Source organism: Rissa tridactyla, chromosome 16, assembly GCF_028500815.1.
Source record: "Rissa tridactyla isolate bRisTri1 chromosome 16, bRisTri1.patW.cur.20221130, whole genome shotgun sequence".
NCBI classification, from domain to species: Eukaryota; Metazoa; Chordata; class Aves; order Charadriiformes; family Laridae; genus Rissa; species Rissa tridactyla.
In genome coordinates, this window is record NC_071481.1 from 2,776,916 (window position 1) to 2,804,624 (window position 27,709).

Here is a 27,709-nt window from a genome sequence, read left to right on the forward strand (position 1 = left end):
GTTTGACTCAAAGTGAGCAAATCCGCCCAAAGACTGGTCGTAGTGATGTTCCATTGCCTACTGTAAAATTGTGACAACATTAATGGGAAAATGAGAAGAGATTTGTTCTCTGAATACTTGATTTTTGTTTGCTAGAGGTTTTGACTGTAGGATCACGGGGTAATTCAGGTTGGAAGGTCATCTAGTTCAGCCGCGGTTCAAAGCAGGCTCAGCTGGGAGATCACACAGGGTTGCTCAGGGCCGTATCCAGCACTGCCTTGAAAAACTCTGAGGACAGAGACTGCACAACTCTCCGGGCAAGCCGTTCTGCTGCCTGAGCTCCATCACGGTACCGTCTGTAATTCAAAAAAAAAAAAAAAGACTGGGGCCATGGAGATGATCTGGTCCAGCCTAAAACGTTCATCCCGAGCAGGAGGTCACAGCTCCTGGTAGAAGGAGCTCACGATCTACAGGTCCCAAGAGCAGGGGGAAAAGAAGCGCAGTACTCAAGATGATCACCAGGTCTTTCTGATCTGGGAAGCCAGATGTGAAATTTTGTATGAAAACTCACTGAGCCAAGCCCATTAATTATGGTAGCCAGGGGTCTTTGGGTTTGAATCTAAATGATGCCTATTTGACCTTTGAATGAGCTGCCCTTCGCTCCGAAATCCGCCTTTGTGTACCAATTCACTCTTCATCGCGGTAACACTCATGTCAGTCTGAGGAAACTGAGCACCAGGTTTAATTCACAGTTTTGTGTGTGACTGTCTTCAGTGAGACACCTCTGCTGGTATTGATAGGACGCAGTTACCTGCTGAAACAGCACCAAGTAGATCCTACAGAGACGTTATTTGTAGTCATCTCACATCTTCATGCATCTGTCTCAGTGGATTGCATTGCAACAGCACGCTGGGCAGAGGACAGACAAGAGCAAAATATGTAGAACAAGAATGTAAATCCTGACAGAGGAAATTCTGTAAATCTCTGAAGGATTGTTTTTATCAGTTTTTTCCTTTCCATGCATTGTAAATGGGATGTGGGAAACAATATCTCATAGTTTCTCATTCATTTTCAGTGGATTAACTGGACGCATCCTGGTGTTTGGAAAAGAAAATCAGAGTATTCCTTGTTTCATTTCATGTAACATTAAGCAAAATATCTGCTGACCCATTGGTAACTGGGTTTTTTCCTCCATCGTGAATATAGACGTTTCTTTTTGGCAATACTGGAGAAAATTACAAGTACATAGCCTTGATATTAATTTGACTCCCACAAGCCTTTGTGAGACCGCACCGTTAAAGAAAGCTTTATCCAGTACTTGCAGCAATTCCCAGAACGTGCGGAGTACCTCGCAGAGGTACCATCCAGCCTGGCCTGTCCAGGCAGCAATGAAGAAGTGGCAGTATGCTGATTTATAACTGCCAAGAAGCCGCTGTTATGCACCTAATGCTTTGGGAAAAAGTGGAAATAGCTTCTAAGGCAACTACAGATTCTCCGTATTACTGGACAAGTACCTGGGTATTAAAAATCCATATGGTACACTCGTAGGTGGTATATGGTCCTGTGTTTATCCGGCAATTTCCCGTACAAATATCAAGCCGTATCCATTTCTGCAGGAGTTAAAATGGAAAGTGATGTGCTCGTTAACAACCTTTTTTTGTTTGTTTGTTTTCCTTGCCCTGTGCTAAATGTGAGAAAAACAACTGCTTAAACGTACGCAGCTCAAGCTCCACCTGACCCCAACTTTGAATCTTCTGGAGGAAACAGTCTGTGCCTCAGGCAAAGAATCTTCCTTAATTCCATTATGATATTTTTTTGTGGTACATAAAAGGAAAGGCTGCTTGGCTTTATTTGGAGGTGCAAGTGAAAGCTGGTATTTTGCTTCCATGGAGACCTGGAGTTGTAGTCTCGCAAGACTGCAAACTGCTGCCCTATTTCGCCAGTGTGGTCCAAAAGAAAGGCCAGGAAGAGCAGGCTGAAAGCAGAAAAAGTGGCAGATAACAGTTAACTGTGCCACATTTCTGAGACCAGATAAACAGAGCTGGAGGGCTATGAGAAGTCATTTCCAAGCATTTATCCTGGCTGCGATGCAGCCTATGCAGGCAAATCCGGCACAAAATAGCATCAATAGGAGATTCTAGGTAATGAGCATTCTTTTACTTTCAACATTTTAGAACTGTCAGGAGCTGGGGAGGAGGCGTCTGCTTGACGCAGTCTCTCTTGTCACCACTTCCCTGCAATTATGTTGATCATAGTGGCACCAAACAGCTTCTCAGCTCCGCCGTCAGCCCTGGAACAGCGAGGGTAGGATCTGTGATGGGTCGGACCAGAACCAGACTTGTGCTTAGAGCATGCGGCCATTGCCGCGGTGTCAAATTTTAACACAGACAACTTTTGTACTTGGAGTCTCTGCACACTCCAGTTGGAGTTGGTTTCCTTTGCGTTCTGCACTGACCGCAAAAATGTTCTTGTACGCCCTGAGAGATAAGCTTCCACCTCACCAATCTGCTGATGTCCTCTCACTGCCCTCAGAGGACCTTTTCTGGAATGAAGGAGGAGACCTCGATGTCCTGCTGAAGCCTCGGTTTCTCATCTCTCCTAGCTGTCCCATTTCTCAAGCACTGCAGAGTATCGGAGCCAGCTGAAATAGTGCAAGTGAACCAAGGTGGGAAAGCACAGTGGTATGGAAAGGGGAATAGATGACAAAATCCTCAGGCAAAAATGGAATTGGTCTGGCCTGAGCAAGGAGCGCCAGGATCGGTTTGACCTGTACGCGAGCAAAACAGTTCTGAGATCAGTGCATTTTACCAGTCAGGCAGTACATAAATAACTCCTAGTTTTGGCCATTCTTATTTGAACAGTTTTGAGTAAAAGCATGAGTGTTTACTCCTAAAATGCAGAATTCCGTGATCAAGCATAACAGAAAGCACATGTCTGCGTCATCTTCACCACAGAGCCCCCAGCACAGAGTATTCTGGGCACAGACGTGGAGATGGGGTTGGTCCAGGGTGTCAGACCCCATTCGCTTTTCCTTAGGGATGATTCAGCTCTCCATCCAAATGCTTCTCCATCCAAACGCTGCTCCTCCGCCTCTTTGGTCCGTGGCCCAGCTCAGTGGGTCACTGCAACATTTGGCTGCCACCTAGTGCTGAGAAGGAAAACTAGCCAGAAGACCCTGCTTTTCAGGAAAAAAAAGCCATTGCTTGAATCACATTCTTCTGAAAACAAACGCTGTGGCTTACATTGCCAGGCAAATGGGAATTACATGTGAGGGAGGTATGGAAATAGGGCCTGTTTGGGAAGAAGATGGGAACACCCAATCTTCTTGTAAATTTGGAGTAATTTCTTTCTGGATGTTGGAAAGTTGCTGGTATATTAAATGAGACAGGGTTGTCCAGCAGCTAAGTTAGGGGGCTTGGAGCTGGGGGTGATCAGAATGTATCAGCTGTTGTGGCCACAGGAAATTATTACATTTCCATCTCTTTTTGGCAGGCGTAGATGAAGCCTAATAGCACAGGCATACGTGTACGTGTGCCCGAGACTCCTCAGAACTACAGAAGGACTAAATAGAGACACTGCCGTTGGCTCTGTTGGAATCTTTTAGCTGGGAATCTTTCTCTGCCTCACAGTTGTCCCTAACGTTGGAACGCCTGGTAGCTGAATAGCCTGTCAGGACAAAGTGTTATCACTCAGGAGTACGAGGCCGTGCGCTAATAGCAGGCCGTCCTGTGGGAGATGAAAAGTCGGGTCAGGACAAAGCGTTTGTGCAGTGTGTTTCCAAAAACTTGCTCCGCTTGGAAAACTGGGAAGCGCGGTTGGATGGGAGGAAATAAATGGTGCCTGTCTCCGAGTCGCTGGGAGACACTGGAAACGCTTCTGGGGGCTTTTCTCTCTCAGTAAGCGGCTGATAAGTTAGGCGGTATTTTTAGTTTAGCAGTTTAATCAGCAAGATTCACGAATTCTTGCTAAATTCTTGCTTTTGTAAACACTTGAGTCCTTGTGGGTTCAGTTCACCGGTGCTGCCCAGGAGGCCCCGGAGGAAGCAGTGTTTATTGAGAAACCCGGCGCATGTCGGATCTCTGATGAGGAAAGGCTGAGCGCCCTGGGGCTGCCCAGCCTGGAGAGGAGAAGACGGAGAGGGGACCTCATCAATGCCCATCAGTATGGCGCCCCTGCCCAGGGCAGAGGGTTGGAACTAGATGACCTTTAAGGTCCCTTCCAACCTAAACCATTGTACGATTCTAGTATCTACAGGGCAGGTGTCAAGAGGGGGGCACCAGACTCTTCAATGGCGTCCAGCGACAGGACAAGGGGCAATGGGCACAAACTGGAACACGGGAAATTCCATCTGAACATAAGGAAAAACTCCTTTATTTTGAGGGTGACTCAGAGCCCTGGCACAGGCTGCCCAGAGCGGCTGTAGAGTCTCCTTCTCTGGAGACACCCAAACCCCGCCCGGACGCGTTCCTGTGCAACCTGCTCTGGGCGACCCTGCTCTGGCAGGGGGTTGGACTGGATGGTCTCCGGAGTTCCCTTCCAACCCCTCATTCCGTGATGGCTGCTGGGCTGCCTGTCAGAGGCCCGACACACCGAGGGAGGCCGCCCGGGAGCCCCGCCGAGCCGGTTCCGAGGGGCCCAGGGCCGCCGCGCTCCGGGGACCGGCCTCTCCTCAGGCGAGAGCCGCCCGGGGCGGCCGCGGGGCCGGGCCCTGGGCGCAGGGCGCTCCTATCCCTCTCCCTCTCCTGCTCCCTCTCCCCGGCAGCAGCGGCCTCCGCCCCCTGACGCCCGCTCCGCGGTTGGCCGCCGCGGGGCGGCGCGGCCCTGGCGACACGTCCCGGCACCGCCCGCCGCCGGGCCGCCGCCGCCATTTTGTGCGAGCCGCGGCCGGGGCCGAGAGGGGTTTGGGAGCCGCGGGGACGGAGCCGGGCTCTTCCCTGCGCCGCCATGCCTTCCTCGCCGCTCCGCGTGGCCGTGGTGTGCTCCAGCAACCAGAACCGCAGCATGGAGGCGCACAACATCCTCAGGTAAACAGGGCCTGCCCGAACCCCTGCCTTCCTCCCAGCGCGGCCTGGCCCGCCGGTGTGTCCTAGGCCCCGGCGGCCGCCTCCCGTCGCGGGCCGCCCCGCAGGGCTCCTTCCGTGGCCGCTGGCCGCCTTGCCAGCCCTGGGGCTGGGCTCGAGTGGGCTGACAGGGCAGGGGGGGTCCTCGCCGGCCCAAGCCGCGCTCGGGGCCCGCGGAGGAGCCTGGGAGGCCCACGGGCCTGGGGACTTGGCCCTTTTCGCACCCCGCCTCCTGCGGAGCCCGCTCCGGGCTGGGCTCGCCGGAGAGGCCGGTGCGGTGGGGCCTGCTCCGCGGTGGATGGCGGACCCCCGGATCCAGCGCTGCAAAACAGGAGCCGGCGGATTCGACGGGTGCGGAACAGCCCCTGTGTCTCGGCGTCCGAAAACCTAAACCCTCCTTTTCTCTTCCCCCCCCACCCCCCTTTTTTTTTTTTCTGTAACACATCTGAAGACGAACTGCTCCATGCACTGAAAGGGAGCGCTTCCCTGTTGCAGGAAAACTGGACGAAGTGTTTGGTTCAGAATATTAAATGTCTGTTTAGCACTACAAGTATTTTCAGCTTGGCTGGATTCAAAAGGGGAAATGGGAGGCTGGGGATGGACTGACGGACAGGAGAGACCTGATCTGCCTGAAATCATGCTCCTAAACATTCCCTGAGCACTGCAGGAACATGATAAAGGTGGCTTTTCTTTTTTTTTTTTTTGTTAGGCAAAGTAACATTCACATTAAAAGATACATATTGCTAGCAGAGTACGCCAAAGAAGTATGTGTAAGTTATGTGCTCCATTTAAATAAAAACAAGAGCCTTGAAAGGAGTAAGTAGTAGAAGCATCTGCTCTGGCAGCCATCTTACTGCATAGGATGCTGTTAATGCTTAAACTTGGCATCAGATGTTACCTGTGGCAGTTCTACGAAAACATGATGTTACCAATAGCTGCTGGGGGGGGCGGGGGGGAAGGATGCTATTCTTCTGTTAATAATGCTGGAACTGAGTTTTAATTTAAATCTGAGTACTAAGGACAAATTAAATTCATTTCTAATGCCCAGCCTTTTTCTTCCTCTTTGTTTTTGCAGAAGAAATAAATCACTTCCGGTGTGACTGACGTTCTGGCAAATATGGCAGGGAAATGTTTTTTTGAAAGTCTCTTCTTGCTTAAGATAGGCTTTTTTTGTTTTTTGAAAATACTTATGTTAGGAAATTTATTAAAATTTTGCAGTGTTTGTCCTATATTTCATGAGTCTTTTAGGTTTTTGTAATCCTGTAAGTCAGGCTACAGAATTAACTTCTCTAGTCTATTCAGTGTTTTAATACATTACAGGTTTTTAGTTAAGGCAAATTTTTCACGTAGAATTTTTACTGGTAACTTTTCTTACTTCATTCTTCGACTTATAGAGAAAAATATCAGTAAGGCAAGCCTATTTTACTTTCAAAATGTTAGGCCTACCTAGTGCCTACTAAAACTTGAACTTAATTGTGTTCTACTTCCTTTTGAAGCAAAACCGAAATGTCTGAATTTTAACCTCTGATGCATTTGTAAAACATAAAATTTAGCCTTTCATGTATAACGTCTCGGTGAAATGTTCCATTTACCTGGTAGGCTTTTGTTGGCAGTACCTGCGCTCCATCACTCCTTGCTATAATGTTTCTTCTTAGTAGTTTATCCTTTTTAATGCGTGAAATTATGGAGTGGTTTTTAGCAGGCTTGATTCAGCATCTTAATGTGCTCACATTTTATAACATCCTGGTCTTTTAAACTCAGAAAAGCAGAATTGTAGCACATACTTTGTTTGCACACTTCAGCAGTTTGGGTGGTGGCGGTGTTTGTTTGGTTTTGTTTTTCTTTCTTTAAACTTAACGTACCAGATAATAAGAGTTAACTTTTTTTGGACACTTAAAAACTTTCTGTCCTCTTAAATTGCAGTGGTCTGTTTCCAAAGGATTTGCAGTGAGTCTCACTTGCCAACCTGAATTCCTCATTCGTCCTTGCTGTACTTGATATCTGTGTGCTGCCACTTGTGCCTCTGGAAAACAAACACATTAGATCTTTTTCATATTTGAATAATCAGTCTACCAGTTTCTGGTGTTATCTTGGTTCAGTACAGTTTCCATTTGCTCTGTAGTGTGCTTGTCTATTTTCTAACTAACCAGGTTTTAAACACTTTGTTCTAATCTTCCAGCAGAAGTCGGGCAGAAGGTCTTTTGAAGTTTGTTAATAGAATAGCTACCATCACCATAGGGACATGTTGAGATGTTAAAGCAAAGGGAAGAGAGGAAAAGCAGTAAGACTATGTGGAAAGACGCAATCCTTCCTTAAAACCTGTCAAACTGGATGTCTGTCTGTAACCAGTCCCTAGGCCAAATGTTACTCATCCTACATTTCCTGCTTTTACAAATACAATCTGTGTATAGGTCTCTTTTTTTCTTTTTTTTTTCTTTTTTTTCTGGAACACGCAGACTTAGGCCATGGTTCTCCTTCAGGCATAGAAGAGGAAGGTGGAAGGGTAACACTTCTCTTATTATCAAACTTCATCATACAGCAACTTCAGCGTTTCCATTTGTGAATGTTTATTTAGTAGTACGCTCATGGTCTTTAAGAAGAAGTTACCATTTCAAACTCTCCCACTCTATAGGAGCTTCTCTGGTAACTTTGTGTTGTCAGGCTCTTAAGGTGTGGATACCTTATCTCAATCTCCCGAGTTCAGGGTCTGTGCATTACTACTGATAATGAAAACTTGTAGGATTCTGATATGTGCTTAAGCTACATGTATCTTCCTTTGGTTTAGGAAACTTAAGTGTGTTAAGAAATTAGGAGTGTGAATATGAGATATCTTAGTGGCAGTAAACAGACTGAGATACTGAAAACCTAGTAGCTGAAACTTAAATTTCATATTTATGTTATGATTTATAGTTCAACATTGACCATGTATGAGAACTTACATAAACTGCAGGGGTGCAAGTTAAGTCGCTACGCACAGCTTCTCTACTGCCATTATCTGTCAGCAGCTCAATGCAGTGAGGTATTGAAATCTGTATTGCTTAATTTAAGAAATCTTAAATTGTGTTAATAATCCCTCAAAAAGAAGGAAACGCTTTAACGTTTTTGTACTACAGCACTTTCATGTGACAGTTTATCACTGATAATGCAAATAACAACAAGTTGTTAATGTTTTGAAGATTTCATAATCTTCAAAACTAGTTAACAATACTTGTGTTCTTGCTGTTATACAGTGTGGGGATTTGGGGGAATGTTTGGTTTTGGTTTGTTTTTTTTAATATCAATTAATATATTAATATTGATTTTATATTGTTATTTTTGAAGTGGTCTACAAGGAGGGCACTTACTAGTTGTTTTCCTGCTACATGTTATGGAAAGGGATGTATTAAAATGAGTGATTTGTCCCCAGAAAGTCTTTACCAGCTGCAGTGGTACTGCAGGATTTATTGCATTTGCTTTAGTGTTTAGTAATACATGTTTCTGGCCACGGTAAGGAGAGAAACTGTACTGTTGTGACCTTACAGTAAGCTGAAAATACTTTACTGTAATAAGCATGTGTGAGACCCCAAAATAATAGTGAAATAGAAGAAAGGTGTGGCTAAAACTTCATGTCTCAGTCCACATGGATTAATATTATTTCTCCTCTCGGTGCCTGAAACTGAGTGGTAACAACTCTCACGTGTTAGTGCTTTGTTAGTGTAGTCCCATGTTGATCTCTGCTTTTTGTGTCCCAGAGGGTTGCAAGGAGCTCTGAGATTCTGTGGAGGGAAATGCAATGACTGTTTTTAGTTTCTGCAGTTAGAAGTCTATAAATTCATGGGCACGTGACTGGTCCATGTGATCTCATTGTAATGAGCTTTGGACTTAAACTGAGGTGAGCTTCCTCGCTGAAAACAAGATGTGTGTGCAGGTACTTAGTATATTTGATAGTTTACGTACCTTAGTCTTAATACTATTAATAGAAACAGCTTCCTGAAATTTCACAACATTTACAAGTTTGTCAATGTTTAAGCTTCCTGTTTTCAGAAGTCAGTGCTAGGATAGTGTATTAGTGTATCTCACCCTTTAATGTTTGTGGTAAATTTGAAGCTCGCTATTTTCCATCATCTGGGTAATTTTACGAGGCCAAGAACAAATACTAGATATACATTGTCTTGTAGAAAATGTTCATTGTTAAAAGGTTGTGCCTTATTACAAGAGATACTGGATGACTCACTAAACTAGATCTGTCCTGCTGCTTAATAAAAGCAGGCTCTGTTGAATAATGGTTCTGTGCAGACATTCTTCCCTCACGCCTGCTCCCCAGTCGTTGCAAGAAATGTGTTGAAACATTTTCAGAATATTTCATAATAGTACACCTGGTGCATAAATAGTGTAAAAGCTGTACCTTGGCAACTGCTAGTGTCAAAGCATGAAATTCCATGTGAGAAATGCGTATTCTGGCCATTCAAGGAAATAATTTCCAGTGGGTCATGTGCATTAGAGGCACAAATTTTTGATATGCGGGACCTTAAACAAAGATTCCACTTTTTCTTTATATGAGATCATGCAAACTTCAAAGACATTTCCAACAGTTGGAGGTGGGCTTCTTAATGTGTGTGACCCAAGCAGACCTATTTCAAAGAATAATATTAAAGGAAAAAGTAAAAGTTAGGAGGAAAGCATGGAAGAATATACTTTTCCATCGTAACGTCACTGCTTTGCAGTAATGTGGGAGAGAAGGAAAGGAGGGCAGAAAGTGCCAAGGTGCCAAAGTCCACAGTTTTTCAGTTAGTTGGTATTAAAATATAGATATAGAAAGGAAAGAAGGATGAGACGTGGAAAAAGGATCAATTTGAAACCTTACTATTTTAGCACTGGAATTTCTTTTATACGTGTTATGGCTCTCGTCACGTCCAGGAGAAGCAGTAAAAGAAAAACTCGGGTCTGGAAGTATTGCAGGGAAAAGAAACTAAATGTAACTGGTGCAGTTATGAGTCACTGTTAATGTGACGGAGGGCTGGGAGGGGCAAAGAATTGCACTTTTTTCCACTTGTATCCGTTTTCAGTCATTCGTCCTGCAGAAAGAAGCAAAAAATCATCATGTATCCTGTCGGTTTACAGAAATAGGAACCTATAAATAGTTGCTGGAAGAAAAAGTGTTGTGAAGCAAGAAAAGAGAAAGGAGGGGCTGTATTCCAATAGGACAAATTAAAGGAAATAACACTACTGATAGTTGCATAGCAGTGTTTGAGCTTAGGACAGAACTTGGTCACAGTTAGTCTCTGCCTAGAAGCTTTTTGGATCACTTCGAAGACGCTTTTTGGATCACTTCGAAGACACTGTTTGAAGGCAAACATCTGATTTGAATTGGTGTGTCTTCTACTGAATTTCCTTGTTATCTTGTGTGTGAAGAGCAGCAAGGAGTCAAGATGTGACTTGTCTGTTGCTCAGAATGCGTACTTGGGACTCTTGCACTGGTTCCCAGTCTCCTGTTTGCTCTGCTGAGAAGACAACTACAATTATTTTTTATTTTTGGGGAGGGGGGGGAGCATTGGGTTGTTAGCTGGCTTTTTGCTTTAACACTGTTCTCTCATCAGTCTCTGATAAATCATTGAAGCTGAAAGTGTGGGTCCTTAAAAAAAAAAAAAATGAGATTAAGCCATGGTCTTGACCTGTTTCAGAAGTTAGATTGTCATTATAAAGCCAAATGTTTCAGCATTCTGGGCAATAGTGACAGTATTTTACCATGTAACTTTGTCCATTAGACTGCCAGAAAACAATCTCTTTTCAGTCCTATTATTCAACAAATATATTGTAATGTTTCTTAATATTACTGAAAGATTTGCTGAGGTGCAAGTAGGTGTATTTAGGTTAATCAGAAAGAACATTTTGGCATTACCCCTAAAGAGAAGCAGGTTCCTGCCTTTTTTTTTAAATTATTAAACAAGTAGTTGTTCATGAGAATGGAGTGAAGCTATCCCTGGCTTACCCAAGAGTTTTAGGTGCCAGCCAGTAGATTATGTGCCCCACTTCTGTAAAGGTAATTACACAGTATGTTGTTCAGTCCACTTGAGAAAAGCGCCAGGCACACAAATGTGTGTACTAGGCTAATTAAATTACACTAGAGGTAGTTTTGGCAACACAGTGAGGGGAATAATGTAGTTAGCCTAACAACTTTAGCGGAATACGTAAGTATTGATCAGTTGGTATTGTTACTTACTTTCTCATATCAAAACAAAAAGATTTCTGCCTATACTGTGTCGTCCAAGAATGAATATGAATGTATGCTTTTTGCAAATCCAGGATGCCTGAAAGCACAAAAGAAATATCTGAAACACTACGTACCATAATTCTAAGAACACTTCATATAAAAATACAGGTGCTCCTTTAGAAATGTTGTGTGAGTTTCAGTTGTAACTGTGAGGAAATAAGCACGTTGGATATGCTTGGCATTTTAGTTGATAAGCGTTGCCCAGCTGTTCGGTTGTGATTTGTCTGATTGCTAAGAGGTGTTAAAAATTCAGTATGTATTTTTCGGCACTTTGGTGTTTAAAGTCCATCCAATCTAATTGCCCTTTTTCCCCCCTTTTCCCCTCTTGTTTTCCAGCAAACGAGGATTCAGTGTCCGATCCTTTGGAACAGGGACTCATGTGAAACTGCCAGGACCAGCACCGGACAAGCCGAATGTTTATGATTTCAAAACAACATATGATCAGATGTACAATGATCTACTTAGGAAAGACAAAGAACTGTATCCCTGTGGCATGGCCTTTTTAAAAAATCCAATATGGTTCATCCTTGAAAGGTGTAATTCATTATTTGGCATTATGCATTAGGAATATATAGTTGCTTGGTAGGTGATCTTAAAATGTTTTAGGTTTACAGGAGGTATTTTTACAATGGGCCCCTAATGCTCCCTTGTAAATTGCTATCGAGTTACAATGCATGCATTCAAAATGCTCTTCTGTAGTATGTAACATGTTTAGCTCTTGAATGAAAGCACATTCATACTATCACAGATTGTCCGTTACCTCCACTGCACTGTGGATCATATTTTCTGGGTGCAAAGACTGTCCTGATAACGGATATGCGAAGAGCGACCACCTCGACATTAATGTTGTATTTAGCTCAGACAAACCGACAGGTAAGGTTTACAGTATACTTACTCTGGGAGAGAGGATACCTTTCATTAAAGAGCTCACCCTTCTCACTTAGAATTTCTTGATACATGATTTGATCTATGCACCAAGGAAAAAAAATGGTCCTATAGCATATTATAAATCATAGAATTGTAGAAGCATTTAGGTTGGAAAAGACCTTTGAGATCATCGAGTCCAGCTGTAAGAGAATGGACATAGGAGAGCCCAATAACTTATTTAATCGTGGAGAGCAGAGGCGATCAAGGTTATGCACACTATTTAAAACCATGAGTAATGTCAAAACTGCATGATTTTCGAACATCTGTATTTAAAGTTGACTTTTCATTTGTTTTTAAGAAAACCCACAAACCTGCAACACTGGGGCACTCATTCTAGATATTCTTTTCTCAACAAGGGATCTGATTTTATATTTTTTTAAATGTTAAATATGAAAGAGAAAGCTTACCCTAAATAAGGGATTCAGTATATGCTGAATTTCTACTTAGAAGATAGAGGACCCTTTAGAGTGAAGTATGCCTGAAATGAGTCTTGGTAATTCAGTAGAGCAGTCTTCATGCTTTTAGTGGTATAAGGCTTTTTCCTAAAATCTTGGGTCTGGCCATCTGAAGATCCAACAGGAACATTAACATGGTTTAAATGTCTTAATTGTACTCAAACAGCCCAGTTTTCTTGTATCTTTTTGAAAAAATTGGACTAAGGCTAAACAGGTTATCAGGGACTAGAAAACTTGGAACATGGTAGAAACTGGTTCAAGCTGTTACCCAAGGACTCAGCAGATTCAATAACTTTTTGAAAGATAGCTCTATAGTTGTTTGGTAGCACAGGTTATACTATGACTTATTAACACTCAGCAAATTCTTTATTGTATTTGCTGCTGAATAGTAAATTTGAGCTCCCTGAGACCCCAAAAGTGTCAGCTTCTTTTGCATTGGGCATTGAAAGGCTCCTGTTAAGAAGGGCTGGGCTGTTCGATTAAACCTATACAGCACAGTGAGAACTGATTGAATATTGGAATACCTTTCTGCATGGTGTTGCACACAAAGGGGTATTGGTTTCCTAATACCTAGTTAGAGGTCCTTTTTTGAAAAAAAAAATTCAAAATGTAGGGTATAGTCTTAATGAATCACACATGTGATGTGCTGGGGTTCATTTTTTGTATCCCTCTGCTTGTAGAGAAAAGAAAGATTTTGCGAACCCATCTTAACGAGGTATGCCATATCTTGATTAAAAAGGATTGCTTCAAAAGAAAATTACTTGAATTGAGGAAATAATTTTAACAACCACTAGCGACTTCTGATTTCCGTGTTGCATTCTTCATTGCTGCCATACTGAGTATGGCACTGCTGTAAGATAAAACCAACAGAAAGCCCTCCTAGTCCCCCCGCATTCAGCATACTTCAGAGTTCCCATTTTGGCTCTGCTCCCTGCTGGAGGTGGTTGCTGTGTTCCCCGAATGTATTTGCAGTGTTACAGTTAAACCTTTTCTCAAGGTAAAGCAAGTTTAAACATTAGCCATGACAAGGGTAATAGGGCAGGAACAGCTGCCTCTACGTCTTTGCATTTTTGATTCTCAATTAATGTAAGTTAAGGTTTTCAGAGTGAAGACTGTCAGTGCAGAAAGCGACTCCATTTCCAGAAATGGCTTTTGAGGGTGAAGACTTTTGCAGTAACCAAAACCAAACGTACTCTCGTCAGAGAGTTGTGGAGTAGTTTTTTGTCAGCCAGGGTCATCTGGGCTCTCAGGATTTTTGGGTGAGCCTTTCTTCATAGAGGTGATGGGCATGCAGACGTTACCGACTGAAGGGCGGGAGGGCCTGCTCTCCTGATGGGCTTTGAGTGTAATTGGTATGGGAAAACAAAAGAACATGTGGTTCTTCATACAATTTAGCTGCTCGTTCTGTTCCCTGGCCTTGCTTTCATCGGCTAAGCGGATACGCCTGCCACCTGTAGCCTTTCGATGTGGTTTGAAATAATCTGTGCTTGTCCCATCACTGGAATACAGGAACACGTGAAGTTTGAGTGCTCAGCATTCAGCACTGCCTCAGTTAGGGGTGATGTCCCTCCTCCAGTTCTGTATGCCAACAAGGGTCCAAAGCATCATGGACACTAGATACTCACTGAAATTGTGGCTGTAAGGGACTTGGAATGTTCTCTGTTGGCCAGCCAAGTAGATGACCCCTGTTTCAGAAGGCAGTAGTCTCGAACTCGTGCTGCGTTGGACATCAGTCAGAGCAAGGTTAAAAAAGCGTTAGGGTGAAAAGGTCCATTGAAGCTCTCTTAGTCACTTGTGGAAAGCATCTTCGTTGTGGTTAACGTAGTGAAATACAGAGCACAGGCTCACACATACCTTGAAGGCATATGTTGAATTTCAGACACCCAGGAATAAGGGATTACTGGAGCCAGGCACACAGATTCAGTTGAGTAGGTCGTTACAGTATATCTAAAATGGAAGTACTTCAAAGAGTTTTAAGATGTGGTAGTTAAACCTTTTTTTTATATATATATATATAGTTAAGGTTTAAGTATCCGCATCTACCATTGCATTAGAATGCTGCATTTAAATTCCCTGAGTCCTAATAGAGGGCTGTGACAAAACTATTTAAGCCTGTTCTGAATGTGGCTTTTGGATGCTTTTTAAAATATTACTCTTATTATTTCTAGAACAGTAGAGGGTTATACTACTGATCTATCTGTAGGAGACGTGACCACTGTCTCACTGTCTGTGAGGCTACGTGTGTATAGATACACTACCTTGCTGTATTTGTGTGTGTAACCGGACCTCTCAAAGATAGGCCACGATGATTACTTGCCCTTTATAGCTGTGTGAAGGGGTTTAAGGACTTAGTTCTAATTGTATGATGGTGACTTTAAAGATGAAACAAAAATAGAGGTATAGAGGAAAACTGGTAAGCCTTACCTCCAAGTGAATGCAAAAACTAGTCAAAGATGAAACTTTCTAAGCACCAATTTAAATCTGCAACAGCAGTTCCTTTTATGCCCAGGGATAGGAACTGTTCAAATGGAAATTTGACCCGAATTCTGCAGTAGTAGCTCCTAGATTCTTTATCAGTATTAACGAACTCCATGATTGATTGTTTCTTTCCCTTTCTCAACACTGGATGTATCTGTGACCCTCGGACAGAAATACCTAATGATTTCCATAGATAGGTTTTCTTACTAGGATTTCTAGGCAGCTTACCTCTACTCCGCAAGCCTGGCCTGCTGCTCTGTTTCCTGCTGTTCTTACCTCTTTTAATTTGACCTGCTCTCTAGCTGTAGATAGGATTCCAGTTTCAGCTGCATAGTTACATGATGATATAAGGGGAAATAGAAAGGTGAAGTGGGTTCCATCATGTGTAAAATCTTCACAGGGTCTAGATGAACAGAACTGAAATCTTTATTTCCCTGCAGAAGATGAGGAAGGCCAACAGAAGTATATTGTTGAATTAAATGGGATTCACTGTAGAACTGCCTAGGGGAGATATTCTGTGCTTTTCCCAAAACTTTTCAGTCCCACTTGAGACACCATCTCCTGTGCCCATGAAGAGGAATTAACACAGATTGGATCAGGACTAGCTGAGAAGAGGGGGCTTCCAGAAGCAGTGAGGCTATACTGAGGAATAATGTTCCTGTCTTTGTTGGGTGGTGATGAATAAGGAGGATCCTTTAGTGCTGAAGTCTTAGTCAGACATCACTGCAGTTGGGCTCTTCTTACAGGAAAACTGCATTTCCTGTCTTGGAGTCAAGCTTAGCTTCATGGGAGAGTACGATTTGAGTGTTAATAGTCTATTCCAGGAGGTTCCCTCTGCTCTCCCTTAACACTAGTACTGGAAGAAAGGAATCAGTTTCTTGTGCAGTGTCTCTCAACTGTACTAGAAAGTTACGAGGCATCAGCCACAGAATTGATAAGCAAAGTGCTGAAATACTGCATATCCCTTGTAGTGAGAGCGTGTTGCTGGGTTCTGCTCGAGGCAAGAAATAGAACTGCTCGTTGGACCAAGGTCAGACTGTCCTGCAGGTCAATAGGAGGTCCTTCTCCCTTTTCTGAAGGGTGGAGTCAATAAGAGATTTGTGTTTTTAAATCGGAGACTAAAACTGAAAAGGAATTGTCATAACACACAACCTAATGAACTAAATTTCTGTAAGTCTGCAGCTAGTCCAGGATTACATCTATCACCTTTTCCCAGTGAGGTGTAGCATATATTATGAGGACAGTAGCATCTGTTTGTTACAGGCTTGGTCCTAGTCGTTTAGAATTCCTCGGTTCGTATAGTCAAGTTCTTGAGAATTCTTGCTCTTGAGCTCATCAGTTTGCTCTATCTTCTTAACATTGGAGTAAACTGTTGTGGAGAAGTCGGTTAATAAGTAGTGGCTTTACTTGCCAGGCCAAGAAAATGGAATAAAGGAAGAGATACAAGGATTTCGATTTCAGATATAGTTCATCTAGAGCAGAAACCGGGTATTTTTTTTTTTCTGCACTTCAGCGCTCTTAAATTCTTTGGTTATGTAAGACCGACCTTCCATCGGGTTTAGTCTTTCATTTTCCTGGGAGGGGTTTAGTATCAAATAATATATTGGATCCTGCTGCTTAGTCGTGTTTTCCCACTTCAGGAAGTGACACGTGATACTGATATCTAGATGATTCATGGCCTGAGCAGGTGATGGTGCAGGCATTGATGGGGAAAAGCTGTTGGAAGGAGAGTTGGCAGTGAGAGGAATATCTTGCTCTAAACCACTTGCCCAGTCTCTTTTGAATGCGATTTGTTCATTGCAGAAACTTCTGCCACCTGTAACAAAGCTAGGATCCATAGGAATTGTTGCAAGTCCTGACACGTCTGGATCAATGAAGTGCCCTGATACGTGGAGCGTTTATACCGCACCACTTTAGTTTTGCTGTACAAAGCAGCCTTGAGCTGCTTAATGGGGAAAGTTATCTCTGCAGACGTGTGGAGGAGGACTAGTGAGATCTGCAGAGCATCCGCACCCTGCTTGGTGGGGCCATATAGTGCAGTCTTGAGGATTCCTTTTTTCAGGAGTAACTTAATTAAATTCCACTTCAGGTAAGCTCTTCACACCTGTATTTACCTTACATTTTCACTTGATTTTCGTCATGGATTTTGAACCGATAAACAGTTGTCATTCCAGTGGTCAGTGGGATAGTTTCTGTATCTCTGTAAACCACTTTGGAATGGTTTATTTTAGGTGTGTTTGGAGTTTGGGGGTTTTTGGTTTTTGTTTTTTTTTTTGAAGCCTGACTTTGCACAAGCTAAAAATGGTTGAAATCACGGCCTGCTGCATGTCAGTGGCAAAACTTCTTTTGAACGCAATGCACCATAAGTCTCATTTTTCTTTCTTAACATGTCTTTCGAAGTACTTTAATGCTCTTAGAAGTAGAGGGAAGGGATGAGGATGGAAAGCAGTGTTTAAACTGGATTCGAACAATCTTCTAAGAGGCACACTGCTGCAAATCTGTATACTTCCAGCCAAAAGCTGATTTCCAATCCCTTTTTCTTCATGAAGGATCATAGGACCAGAACACTTCACAATCTCAGCCCTTTCAAAGGCAGCAGTTTTTAGTGCTTCTTACTTTGGCTTTATGTGCTTTAGGCAGTCCTGCTCTAGCAGGGGAGTTGGACCAGATGATCTCTAGAGGTCCCTTCCAACTCTGAAGATTCCGTGATTCTGAACAAACTGCCATTAAACTTCATTTCATTCACGTTAAAAAGGAAGTATTTAAAATGATTTAAAAAATATAAAACATATAAATGTATTTGAGCTTCTGGAACATGATAGAAACTACAGACTCCAGTCTAGTATTAAGTATTTTTCAGCATATAAAACATCCTCTGCCATCCTGTCTGTCTTCTAGGTAGTCTTTGGAAGGTTTATTTCCTTAACCAAGGTGAGTCCCGAACAGATGCTCTAAAGAATTCTGACTAAGGGATCCCGTCAGATCAGCCTGTCCCGAGGCTGATAACTATTGTAAAATCCATTTAGAGTGATTTCATTGACTGTGTTTCAGTCATAGCGTATGAACTCTGTGAACAAACATGTACATTTGAATTTTTAAGTGTCTTCAAAAGGGCATTCTTGGAAGTAAAGGTGACATTTGGATCTGAGGCTTGACATAGTTGAATGGATGTTAAAAATACGGCTACTTGAATGTCTAGCCAAAATACGTCCCTGCCATCTGCTGGCCTCCTGAATGCACCATGCAAAATTAGCATTGCTTAAATATGTTTTGCTGCATAAGCAGATCATAATCCATTGGCTCTGTTGCTTGGGATACAACAGAGGAAGCTTTCATAAGTAGCCCGAGCAGTAAATGCAGCAAGACGTTCCTATTGTTTGCTCTTTGCATAGCTGACTTCTTAGCTTGGGTTGTTTATAGACCCTCATCATTGTGAGGGACTTCATATAAGGGTAAGTAAAAAATTTTCCTGCTTCTGCTCTTGGGCACTGGCTTAAATCCCACTCAGTCCTGTTCTGATCTGTAGTTGATAAAACTTAAAAGCAGTTTGCAGCATAAAAATGAGCATAGCTATGTTTGGTCCTAGTTTGGCAATTTCATCCTGGACTTCAGTGAGGGGAGAGAAGTGCCAGTGCTACTGTTTCTTGCCTTGAAGAGGTTACCTCGGATTAACACAAAACTTCTGTGCCAGTGTAAGGGATGCTTATACGTATTTTCTTTTCTTACATTGCTTCCAAAAGAATTTCCATCTTCAGGGTAATGACTGTAATTTCTGCAACTAGCTTCAGTTGCAAGACAGTAAAACCTCTGTGCCTGACTTCTGGGATCGTAGCATGGTTTGGGTTGAAGGGACCTTGAAGACCATCTAGTTCCACCCCCCTGCCCTGGGCAGGGACACCTCCCACCAGCCCAGGTTGCTCCAAGCCCCGTCCAACCTGGCCTTGAACCCCTCCAGGCACGGAAGGGATGTTTGTGCCATTTTTCTTGGATATGCAGAAAGATAATGAAAATATTTAACAGACTGAAGGCATATTTCCACACAAACTTTGCAAATATATGTTACCCCTTCTTGTTCTTCGCTCTTGGATTTGTAACTAAAGATAAGGATTTTTTTTGTCAGAGCATTTTATCTTGCAGCATTTTCTACTTCAACTTTGTGTATGAAGTATTAGTGTGATGTCTACCACCTTTTAAAATGGTAGAGCTTTTAGGTCTAAATCACATCTATTTCCATTTAAGCAAAGTTAGTATTTTGCTACCAGCATTGCGTCTTACTAAAGCTCCAAGTTAAGCAGCTCTGTCTAATTGATTCTTGTGGAATCGTACCTTCTACCTTTACTAAAGCATCTAGAAACTTACAGCAAAACCAACAGCTTAAGTAATAGAAGATAGTTTTGAAAAATACTATTGTGAAGAAAGAAATGTGATTTTTAATTTACTGGGAAAAAATAAATCTTTGTAGTTTTAGCAATTAATTTTGATGCTTTTGTCTCTAGAATGATCAAGTTATGTTCATGTAAGACAAATCTTTTAACCCTTTTGGGTATGGAAGAGCAAGTGGGATTTTGATGTTTCATCATTTTTGTTTAATGACTCTGATTTTAAAAAATTTCTCAATACTGCCAAAGGTACAAATTGTAGAAATTGAGTGAACTGTGCCAAATTTTCCTGATAATCTACATCTGAGGTGCCTTATATGTCACCTGCTTCCACTGAGTGTTTTGAAAACTCACTTCTGCGTAGCTCCCCCCATGTCCAGATAGTACGGCGTAAAGCATCTTTCAGCTACTTACAGAGGAGCGTTTTGAAAACTTCTAACGGAGAGCAATGAAAGACCGTTTGGAAACTTTGGATGCATTGGGAAACATGATCAGTAACCCACATCTTGATAGAGGGAAGATCAGAAAAATGTGGAAGGTAAGAGAAATCCAAACAAGATGGCCATTGTTACCATTTTACGCTGGTCATCCTCCTTGTACTCCTAGAGTACACAACAGTGCGTGCAGGCGCGTGCTTCAGGCACTGGCACAATTAGTTGGATCTCAGTGTTTTGTGAAGGATAGCATATATCCTTCTATGTATTTAAAATAGAATTTTTCTGGCACTTGGGGATCCTCTTTCAACTAGAGTAAATATAGCAAGGTTTCAGGAATGGACCAACATATAAAGAAGTATTTAGCAGTGCAAATCAGCAGTCTAGCATAGGAGCAGCAGGAGAGGTGTGTGCCAGGTTCTTACTTTCCAACTTGGTAGAAACAAGTTGGCCGACACAACTGTATTTATAAAAATCCCACTCAGTATAGAGAATAGTTGCTGGCATGGAATTCTTATTGGAAGATCTTGTTCATGTATGCTGCTAGTGTACGTGCAAGAAGTGTCTGAAGGGCTTCAAATCCCAGATAGGGCTCAATCAGCCCTGAGAAATTCATATACAGGAGAGCTCTTTTCAAGAAAAATTTCTGCAATACGCTTCTGAGAGAAAGCAAAAGAGGGCATGTAATATAAATAGAAATACGCATTTAAATGCTAACCTTTCCCAAATGTGATGCTGCTACTTTATGGGGTACTTATTTTTCACTGATTTGATACAAGGTAGTCAAAGTAGTGTTAAAATCTGATGTAGTATTAATTACTGAAATCTCTGTTTTCAGGATGCGTGAAAGAAGTTCAGATAGTCTGGCTGCCATGGCCAGACTCATTGGCATAGCATCGATACCATGTCAGGGAGAAACCCAAAGCGGTGAAAGTACTGTATTTTCAGAAGATAGTAAGTTGGGGTGGGGAGGGGGAGAAGGTGTTCTGGCTTCGTTCCTGCCCGGTGGCAGAATTGGCATCTTTAGAATTTAATGCAAGAATAGAGACACGCTAACGACGAGTGTGAGAAGGGCTTGTTGTGAGAAGTGTTTACCCAAGGCGCACAGGTTGTGCGTATGTGAGCTTTGCAAAATTAGTTGTTAATCAGACCGTGGATTAAGCACATCCTCCTCCTTCGGTATCCCGTTTGTAGGGTTGGGCTAAGGAGTGTTTGCTGCAGACCTCCCCCAGCGTGTTTCTTGCTCTGCATGCTGCTGTTTAAAAGTGGTCCTGCTGTCTTTATGAATGTGTTCTCAGGTTTCCCAAGTGTGTTAAATGAAATGGCTTAATTAATTTAAGTTTTGTAATGCTGGTGTTTTGCTTTATCTCAGTTACCCTATCCAGCTATAGCTATTTAGTTGAAAATTTCCTTGGAGTGCTACCATACAAAGCAATGACATCAATGGAAACCAATTTGTAAATAGTTGTTGCAGACCCTGTTTCTCTGAGACATCGAATGGAATGACTAATGTTTTTCTCACACACCTCTCTCCTCACAGCTACCTCAGAGTACTTCCCCCCGCCCCATCCTATGACGCTTGCTGCTCAGCTTCTGCAGTCCAGCACTTGTTTCTAAACCTGAGAAGAGCATCCGAAAGTAATGTGTGATACTTGTGAACCCTTTCACGATTCCCTCTTGCTTGCCTGCTGCTCCTGACAGTGGTTTCTCTATTCCTTTGTTACGTGTCCGTGTCACGTACTGGACTTTCCCGTAGTTTGAGCTCTCTTGCCGAGTGACCAAGACACTGTAGATCCCGGCAATCAAAACTGAACTCCTCTTGAAGTACACACTCGGATGAAGTGCATAGTCAGCTCTTTGATGGCATAGTCAAACGTGCCACATCTTTGAAGTGGTCTTGTTGTGTTCTGTCTTTGGTATCCTTGTCTTCCCAGTATGTTTGTGAGATCCCTTCTCCAGCTCTTTGGCGGTGGACTTTGCCACTGCTCCCTGTCCTTTCCCCTTCGACAGCTTCTGTCTGTCCAGTCTCATCAAATAGAGTTTCAGCTGTTCAGCTCCATCAGGACACCGTCTGGCATGTAAGCTCCAGGCTCAACTAAAGATCTTTCCTCCTTTCAGTGACGTGTGGGTATGTGGCCCTCAGCTTTCGGGCTCAGCCAGCCTCGAGGAACAAGCACGGCTAGCGTGTTCTTAGGTTTGGGCCAACTGCTGTGAGTGTGCCTAGTTGGATTTTTATCAGCTTGTAGTTTAGAAATGCTACATGGTTGTCCTTAGCAATGAAAAAAACAGTGACACTTCAATTCTTTGCAAGTCACTTGGGCAGGCACAAAAGTTATCAGAAACGTTATTTAACCCAAATTAGGATTTTTGTGATATTTTGGTGTGTCATATTCTCAGTGTTAAGACTGTAAGTGACATAGAGCCACAAAAGACTTGCGAACAAACTCTGATTTGTACTAAAACCACACAATTTCAAGCCCAAACGAAAGGGAATTTGCACTCTGGATGTGGAATATAGGCAGGTCTTGCAGTTGGTTGGAAAGTAGAGCTGGAGGTGCCCATTTTCAGTCTTTTATTCCCTGTAAAAGGAAGTGATTCTGAAGGTGGAAGAAGGTCGGGCAGTCTCACCCCCTCCCACGCTTCCTTTAGGGAGATGTCTAGTCCCTAGGCATTTTGCCCAGCAAGGTTTAACACAACGTATCTTCTGTTTGTAATACAGATACTAATAAATAAATTAAGATATGTAAGAGAGACCTGCAGTTGCCATTCGTACTAGTGGGAGAAGTATCCTGCTCTGCTGCTGCTTATTTGCCAAGAAGAATTGCAGTGTTTGAGTATGATGACAGCTGCCCCAGAATGAATAATCAGCACGTCAGATTTGTTTGAAGATGTAAGAGCTTTGGGGGCCAGCCATTACTTTAAAGACCTTTTTTTTTTTTTTTTCTTCCTAAAAAGTGTGTATACATTTTAGCAAATGTAGTTTGCCCAATTACGTTTAATAAATTGGTCTCTACTATATTTTAGATGACAATGTAACTAATTATTCGTATGCCCCAAAACTTTCAGCACAAATCGCTTGTGAATTTCATTTTCAGTTTCACCTGGGAGTTAAAATGAAACTTACAGAATACTTTGATCAGTAAGAGATCTCTTTTTTTTTTTTTTTTTTATTGTACAGGATTTTAATTTTAGTAGGTCAGTATATTGGTATGTAAATTGTATAAGGCAACAGTTACCTCATCTAAGTTTAGTCATCTGCAGACTAGTCATTTTGGTGGCACCTGGTTGGATGCCCTTATGCCAAGAGGAGAGAAAGGGATAACTTAGATACTGTTTTTTGGTTTGTTTTTTTTTTTTTTCCTGGAGGGTGGAAGAATTAAAACAGATCAGCTAGGCCACAGGTATGCCAGATTCTTTTTCACCAACTATCAAGGAAGACTTTCTACCTTGGTGACCTTAGATGTAGATATTTACATACAGCCTTCTAAACCTGCATGGTTGAATTCTAAACTTCTTAAAGTAGGAAAAATACTTCTGAAAGTCACTTGTCTAGGTGCAATAATTGCCACCACTAAAACGCAGCTCTGTAAGCAATAGTGGTAAGAAATGAAAACAAGGAAGCCTTTGTTTTAAAACGCAGCACCATATGCTGAGAGATGTTAGTGTAAAGAAGTAGGCACGAAATCTGGTTTTCTTGCTTGTGTTTCTCACGTTGTGCTTGGTATCCAGGTGATGTTTTACAAGTTCTGAAGTACACGTGCCTTTATAAACGTGGAACTTAGATGGCTTAAGGGGGTGGTCAGTCCTGTCTGTCCGTTCCTGAATGTCAAGCTCTGAGGTACAACTGCTGTTGAAAGCTCTCTGCTGAATTAGTAGAACATTCTGACTGCGGCTGGCCGCTGAGCTCTGCAAAACAATAGTTTAGTGGGAAACAGAACTCATCTGGCTGTGTCCAACTCTGATTTTAGTCCATCCTGTCTTTCTGAATTTCCCATTCAGAATTTTGCGGTCTTGTTGCATCTCAAAACTGAGGTGGTCGGTGGGGCCCCATCATCCTAGTTACTGGAAAAAACCCTCAGCATTGACTAGATTTATTCCCAGTGAAGTTAATAGCTATTCTTGATTCCTGCCGCTCTGGGAAGAGCGGCAGTGATCTTGTACTCTGACGGATCTGACTGTGTCTACTGTTGTGCCGCGTGCTGCTTTCAACCTTTAACTGTCTGATCTCGGGATTTATCAAAGCCTCCTGTTTTTTTCTTTGCTAATCTATTGCTTTTTGTCAACCTCAAGTACAGGTTCTCTAAACATAACCCATAATAACTTCTGTGCAGACTAGTTGCTTTCTGTACCCTGTATCTTGCCATATCCTTTGTGCCCTAACAAGAGTATCTGTTTTTATTTAATGCCAATAAAACTTGATTTTCCTACATAATTTTATATAAGCTTGTTTGGTGATAAAATTGCTCAAGTTGCAGCCAGTACTTTTTTGTAATCTTGTCTTCTGTTTCTGAGCTTGCTTTCTTCTTGCTGGCCTCTTTGCGCTTCTACTTGAGAAGTGTCTTCGACATAAACCTCGAGGTCTGGAAGTGACGGACGGTCTAAGGCTGGGTTAGGTGTGACACCCAGGTAGCACGTCCTGTGGGGGGGAGCGGGGCAGAATTCTTCTTAATGGAAAGTCAAATCTGATGCATTTGGCTATTTTATTAATGCAGGTTATTTCATACTCGCAGGTGCTGGCAGTCTGCTTTAACATTGGGGTATTGGGGGAGTTAGTCTCCATGTGTAGTTCTCTAGGGAATATGCCATATTTTATCCAGGAGCTTTTTTAAAAAGTCAAAAAAAAGGTACTGTCTATTCCTGCAGAGAAACTCCATGTCACTTGCCAACTAGATCTAGCCGTTTGGTGTGAAGAAGAGCATGCCCAGGCTCCCTTTAATTCCTCATAGACAGGCTTACAAGTTGTTTTAAAGACCATCTTTAGTTCCCTAAAAAGTTGGCTTCTGAAATAGAACTTGGAATAACTGCTGGTCTCGAATATGGCTAAACAAAGGAATGAGTGTGTTGTTCACAGGTATAAATGGGGAGATAGTGCTAACGCTTGAGTCATTAAAAAAATTAATTACACCATGAGTGATTTTTATATAACTGTATGAGCATATTCAATACGACTTTAACAGTTACAAAATTACAGACCAGACCCTGGAAAGCCTAATTAGGAGGGAGTGTAAATAATCAAGAGCATGTGCTTGAGTGGGGTTGGTTTTTTTCCAATTAATTTTCCTAGCACCTGAATGGAATAACGTGTAGCATACGTAGGAGTAATTTTTGTTGTCGTCGTTGTTCTAAATCTGCCTGTCACTTCTTTTTAACATGTTTTACCCAGCTGACCTCTGACAGAGCTGGTCATCATACAGTCGTAAGGGGCTGACTGATGTTGCAAAAGCTGCATGTATTTTTTGCCCCCTGGATTTTTTTCCGTAATGGATTTCCAACAGTAGCTCTTGCGAAATTATAGCCAGAAATATCTTTCAGGTTTGAGGATCCAATTTCCTAGCAAAACCAGCAATCCACGTTTTACTGAATTTCATAGTCTGGTAAGCACCAAATCTTTGCCACTCTCATCAGCTGCACAGGAAACACCATCAGCAGAACAGGAATTGGGACATTTATGAAAGCAACACGGTTGTCGTGGTTGTGTTTCAGCAAGGGAGTGGGATATATGGACATTGAAAAATAGTATTCTGTGGGGTAGGGAAAACTTTTATTTTTTAAAATTTTATCCTTATTGTAGGTTTTATGACATACAGTGCAGGTTTGGGGAGGGGAGAGCAAGGAATTAATCATCATGTATGAAGAATTATGAGAATATATTGAACAAGAAAACACTTCTGCTGCTCAGGATTATCTACGTTACCCTGTGGATGCTCTCCCATGAGCCAGTTTCACTTCAACAAAAGTTCACAGTTTTTACCAAGACTTACTCGCATTTTGAGAAGTGGAACTATTAAACAGTTACTTCTCTGTGAGACGGGTAAAACCCGCAAATAGACTTTCAGTTCTGTAAAACTTCTTCTGAATTTAACTACTGCTTGGGGAGAACAGTTTATACAGTATCTTTAATTGAAATTGCTTTCAGTAGAGACTTTTGGAGAGGACTTGACAAACTCTGAAACGTTTTGGTATTTTAGAACTTTTAAACTTGCTGTGAGGGGGGGGAAAGGCATTTAGAGAGAGGATATTGTGGATCGCTGGTATTTTCTTTGCAGTTGTTGCACTGGCTGACTTCTCTGGCCATCCTTTTGTCACGTAATAGTGGCTTTGAAGTGCCCGGTTCAAAGCGAACGCTCTGATGAAAGGGACATCTGCAAAAGCAAACCTGAGTGTGAGAGAAGAGAGAACGCATCAGCGTTACTTGCTGCTGTTCGTGCAGTTGGTAAAACCTGCTTGTTCTCGCTTTGTCCGTGCCCTGGGTTTCTGAGTGAAAGCGGAGCGGTGGCTGTGGGGTCTGTTAGGGGCTGGAAAAAGGGGGGAAGAGACTGTACTCTCTCGGCAATACGCATCTTCCAGTTAGTGCTCGTAGCTAACAGCATTCTCGAGGTCCTGTCAGTGAGCTAATTGCTGACAAACTGATTAGAGGGGTGAAGGATGCTTAGCCGTGTGCACTGGGCAGAGACTTATCGAGTGGATGGTAAAAGTATTTCCAGTGTCTGACAGGAATTTTAAATTTGGGTAGCAGAAACTATGAAAGCTTTAGGGGTTTAATCTATGCACACGCACGCACAACTCATTATTTTTTAAAAAATATTTTCATCAGTGCATTGTTACAGGATATCCTTAAGTAAATGGAGAGAATGCACAGTCAGTAACAATGGAAATAGCTGGGTATAGCTGTGTCCGTAAGAGTGAGCCACGATGCTGTGTCTGTTGGAAAAACACAACTTGTAATGCAACATCTCCTTTTTACATCAAGTCGTTCCATCACTGAGTTGTCATGCATAAATTTCATTATATCGTGGATCTGTTTAGCATAGTTATTCCAATAAAGGTGATATCTGAATTGGACTCACTGCAATAATGTGATGGATTTACTGTACCAATAGTTGGCAGTAGGTGAAGGCCTCCTAGATCAATGTCTGCGTGTTTTGTTGCCTTTCTGAGCGTGGTAGAGTTAAGCAGGCTGCTATGGCCAGACAACGGCACTGAACGCCGGGTGGAAGTCGAGTGAGTGCCTTCTGAAGAAGTGACTGCTGAAAAGAAAGAGCAGAGAGGTACAGGGTAGGGAGCGTGGAGGTGAAATCAGTTGGAAGGGAAGCAAAGTCTGATTTAAATGATTCAACATCTGGCAGTATAGTGGAAACCGTTAATAAGTCGTAATATCTTTGCATTCTCCTGATCTCATGAAGATAAAGAAGCCGGGTTAGGATTATGCGTTGAAAATGCTCATGCAGATCACCTCCCCCTGCTTGCTGAAAGGATGCCATGCTGCTTTTTTTCCAGGTGAAAGAGATTACATATGACCAAATATGAAAGTGTCATGAATCCTAACTGCGTATTTCAGTCTCCTTTTATAGGCAGATGGACCCTTGGAAAAAAAATAGCTGTAAGTTGGCAGCAGAAAGCTCGACTGTGAAGCAGAAAGCTTGACTGTGTGGGTTTTTTGAATATGCGTAATTCTGTCTCCAAGCTCAGTCAGGAAAGCTAGGGGACAGATGCCAGCAACATTTTATCCTAGAAAGGGGAGGGGGAA

The 27,709-nt window shown here is 42.5% G+C and overlaps 1 protein-coding gene across 1 annotated transcript in view; it reads left to right on the plus strand.

Annotated features, from left to right (window-relative positions):
* Window positions 1–4,810: 4,810 nt before the first annotated feature.
* Window positions 4,811–27,709, plus strand: part of SSU72 (SSU72 homolog, RNA polymerase II CTD phosphatase) — a 28,296-nt gene continuing 5,397 nt past the window's right edge. The window contains exons 1-2 of the mRNA XM_054222210.1: window positions 4,811–5,003; window positions 11,626–11,769. Of these exons, the coding sequence (XP_054078185.1) occupies window positions 4,924–5,003; window positions 11,626–11,769 (224 nt within the window). The 5' untranslated portion in view covers window positions 4,811–4,923. The remainder of the gene's footprint in view (window positions 5,004–11,625; window positions 11,770–27,709) is intronic.